The following is a 3,854-nucleotide window of genomic DNA, read 5'->3' on the forward strand; positions in this document are numbered from 1 at the left end:
TTTGGAGCCTGTCATTAGTATTATACCCATGCACACACAAAAAGAAAATGTACTAACTACTTATCCCTTCATAAATGTTGATAACTTAGCAACCAAGCATTGGTTACTAAGAACTATCACAGGTGAATGCAATTAGACTATCACTGCTGTAGCCCTGACTTCAGGGTACGTTTTATATAACAAGTAGAATACAGTAAAAGCTCTGTTATCTGGCATCCCCTGGGAATGGAGGATGCTGGATAACAAAATATTAATTGAGTGGCCCAAGCAGGCATCCTCGGCTGTTTGGGCCACTGCTTCTCCCTCTGTGTCCGGGGTGTCGCTGCCCCTCCCTGTGGGCCCCATGGGACAGGAAGGTGGGCCCTGCGCAGCCTGTTATGCCCCCAGGCCATGGGGGCTCGGCAGTGCAGGCTGCTTTGCCCCGGGCCATGGGGTCTCAGAGAAACCAAGAATGCCAGCTTGTAAGGTGCCGGTTACCGGAGATTTTACTGTACTTTGATCGTAGTACTTGGGGTTGGAAGGGACCTAAGCGTATTATCAGGTCCAACCCCCTACCCTGGGCAGGAATGGGTGCCAGGATCATATCACCCCAGCTAAATATCTGTCCAGTCTTCTCTTGAAGACAACTAGATGCAGTACTCTAGCTGCAGCCTCACCAGTGCTGCATAAAGGGGGAATATAACCTCCCCTGACATGCTTTTGAAGCACCTACAAATACAAGAAAGCATGTAGTTAGTCTTGCTTATTAAAGATCAAGTCCAGCCCCAAAAGGTAAGGTCAAGGCTCCAGTGAGGCTTGAACTCACACCCCCTGATTTACAAGACCAGTACTCTAACCACTGAGCTATAGAGCCATATTTTTTTTCATTTTATAAACTCAGGTATGTTCCCAATACATGTTTACTTTCTCTGTGTGACTACTATATTAGAAACTCACTTTTAGGCAGAGGGGCATGAACAGCAGACATATAACACTTGCTGCCTTTTGATGAATTTCACCCTTATTAGCACGCTTTCTTAAGAATCCCAGTTGTGACCCAAGTCAAAATTAATTTGTACCATCAGAGCTTTGTTTGGAAAGGTACTGTGCCTGCCTGAAGAACACAGAGGCAGAATTCGGGTTGGATTTTTTCACCAAACTTTCAGCTTTTTTAGTATCTTACTCAGAATACATGGAAATTTCAGATCATCATGCAATAAGAGCATGCAATAATTCAAAAGCTGCTTGGATTGCATAGGAAAGGGTGATACAGCCACCTGATGCAGGTCTATGCTGCAGTGAACAGGTGAAGGTATAGCTGGGGTCAGTATACCTGAGCTACTACTTAAACAGAGCTAGCTTGGGTTACAAAGCTATAAAGACATAGCTGCATGGGATTCAACCACCTGATTAAATATTGGGGGTCCCTGATGGGCTTTTACAGACTGTGCTACTGTCTTTGCTCCACAGTTTGGCTAGTCCAGGGAAGCAGACGCAGCTCAGGTGTCACACCACGAGACTACAAGGTAGACATGGGTTGTGGCTGCAAGATGATTGGGCTGTGTGCTGGAACACAAAGTGCAAGTCTGCTACAAATTGCTCTGTAACAATGGCATTGTAGGTTCCCATGTTCACCTGTCACTAATTTAGCAGGTCAAATGTTTTCTTAAGTGTTTTCTCCACCTCTGCAAACTCAGCCCATGTTTCTCCTTTTTGTACATCATTGCTAGTAATAAAGTATAGTTAGACAAAAATTTGCCCTCAGTTACACCTTCAGTGCAATTCTGACAGCCTGGTAGACCTAGCTATTTGTATAAACAAGTGCCTGATCCACTCACTAAGATGGTGTCACTGTTATAGTCATTCTAACTATAGAACTGCATTTTGATTTTTAAAAAATCTGTTTATCTCCTGTTGTAAAATTCCAGCCTGAGCATAAAATATTTAATGAAGGAGCCCAGCGTTTAATACCACTGCAAGAACTAAGCATTTTTATAATTACAAAAAATTGTCTCTTACACATCTGATGCATTTAATTTTGAGGACTTGTCATAAACATTAAGGCCAGTGCTTTCAATTATAGAGGGGGACCTATATGCAGATTTGGAAACCTTGAAGAGGTTAACTAATGCTCAGTAATGCTAAGCAACTGTAACTCCTATTGACTTACTTGGTGCTCTTAGCACTGGTGAAAACTGGTTGTTTATTTTGATCACTTTGGCCTAAGTTCATATTTATTGCTTGTCCTTCCTACCAAAATTGCAGCTAACACTTTTTGGAATAATTGCATTACACTTTTTGGGGGTTTGTTTAGACCACCATCAACCTTTTCTAGACTCCAGGCACCCCTTGTTAGACCCAGGGCGCCCCTTGGAAAAAAACAGCTCTTAGCTTTCACTTGTCTTTTGACTACAGAAAATAGAGCAATTCCTCAGGATTACTACATGGCCAAATGGTTTTAACACTCTGGATTCTGATGTCAAATCCCTGGGTTTATCTTGCTTGGTTTATCCCTGGGTTTATCATGGGTTTGTCCCTGGGTTTATCATGCTTGCCCACCTAGCAGCACTAACCTTATGCAGCACCCTGGGCAGGATTGCAAGGCACGGCAGGACTCTGCGGCACCCCAGTTGAAAGTTGCAGGTTCAGACCTTCTGGCCACGCATCTGAGCCGTGTCCTGCTCCCCTGCACGGTGGGGACAGCTGCCCATGGCTCCTGCAGCACAGACAGAAGTTACAGAAAGCACTCTGCTTCAGAACGTCTTCATCTGGCCCCCATGCAGCGAGGGTTCACACATTTGCCCAAGCGGCTGTTTTTGAAGCAGTCTGTACTACTTCTGGTCACGGCTACAGATTGCTTTCTGTGGCCATCCGTCAATTCAACACATGACAATTTTCGCCCGATCTATAGCCCGTCGGGTGAAAATAGTCACTCCTGTCTGCACCCTAGGTAGGAATGCTGCAAGGCTTCCACAACAGCCTGGAAAGTGGGGCCAGTAAAGGACAGCTCTGGGGCAGACCAGGTTGTGGCCAGCGTCTCCTGTCACGGGGTGCGCCGCGGTGGCTGGCGTAACAGCCAGCTGCTGTCATTGGACTGGGAGGCATGGCGTGAGGGCGGGGGGCGCTACGGCTGGGTGCTAGACAAGCTTCCCCTGCTGCTCAGACAGTCACGGCCGGCATGGACGTAAGGAAGGCGGCCATCATCAAGGACAGTCCAGGTTTCTACTACTCTGTCGTCTCTTGATACACAACCCAACGCCTTTCCGCCCTCTATTTTTCTCTTGAAGAGAAAAATTTTCTGTTCTTCGAGCAAAAAAATAGAGGATGTAAACGTGTCAGGTTTCGTATGGAGAGAGGACAGCTGGCCTACCCTCTATGATGGCCACCGTAGCCATGAGAAGACCATGAGCCTGCATAGACATTAGCACTGCTGGATCCTGCGCTCCCCCGGGACTCACTGAGCCCCCAGCTGGGGTCAGCCCACACGGGTCATACTACTGCCCGCTAACAGCACACGGAGCCACCCCCCAATGGATTCGCCCACGCCTAACATTTCCCCTTCGAAGCCGTTTAACCGCCTCGCCCTCAACTCACGTGGCTCCGCGGGTCACGTGGGGGCGAGGCAGCTTATGAGCGCGCGCCTGGCGGGCGGCCGGGCACCCGCGGGTCACGTGGCCCTATATAAACTGTGCCCGCCGTTGGCCGCGGCCCCAGGGGGCTGGAAGGCGGGCGCCGCGGGGTGCCAGCATGTGGTCGCTACTGGGCATCCCCAGCCCGGGCTCGGTCGTGAGCCTGCGCGTGTCCTTCGTGGACGTGCACCCGGACGTGCCGCTGGCGCGGCTGTGGGGGCTGGCGGGCGAGCGGCGGGGCGAGTA

General features: G+C 49.0%; 1 protein-coding gene and 1 non-coding gene across 2 annotated transcripts in view; one reads left to right on the top strand and one right to left on the bottom strand.

The window, feature by feature from the left end:
• Positions 1–780: 780 nt before the first annotated feature.
• Positions 781–853, bottom strand: TRNAT-UGU. Its single transcript has one exon. It is a non-coding gene; the product is annotated as a tRNA-Thr (tRNA).
• Positions 854–3,157: 2,304 nt separating this feature from the next.
• Positions 3,158–3,854, top strand: part of TDRD6 (tudor domain containing 6) — a 16,500-nt gene continuing 15,803 nt past the window's right edge. The window contains exon 1 of the mRNA XM_019520689.1: positions 3,158–3,197. Within this exon, the coding sequence (XP_019376234.1) occupies positions 3,158–3,197 (40 nt within the window). The remainder of the gene's footprint in view (positions 3,198–3,854) is intronic.

The sequence above is a fragment of the Gavialis gangeticus genome, unplaced genomic scaffold (assembly GCF_001723915.1).
Source record: "Gavialis gangeticus isolate Ggan-Ray unplaced genomic scaffold, GavGan_comp1, whole genome shotgun sequence".
NCBI lineage: Eukaryota > Metazoa > Chordata > Crocodylia > Gavialidae > Gavialis > Gavialis gangeticus.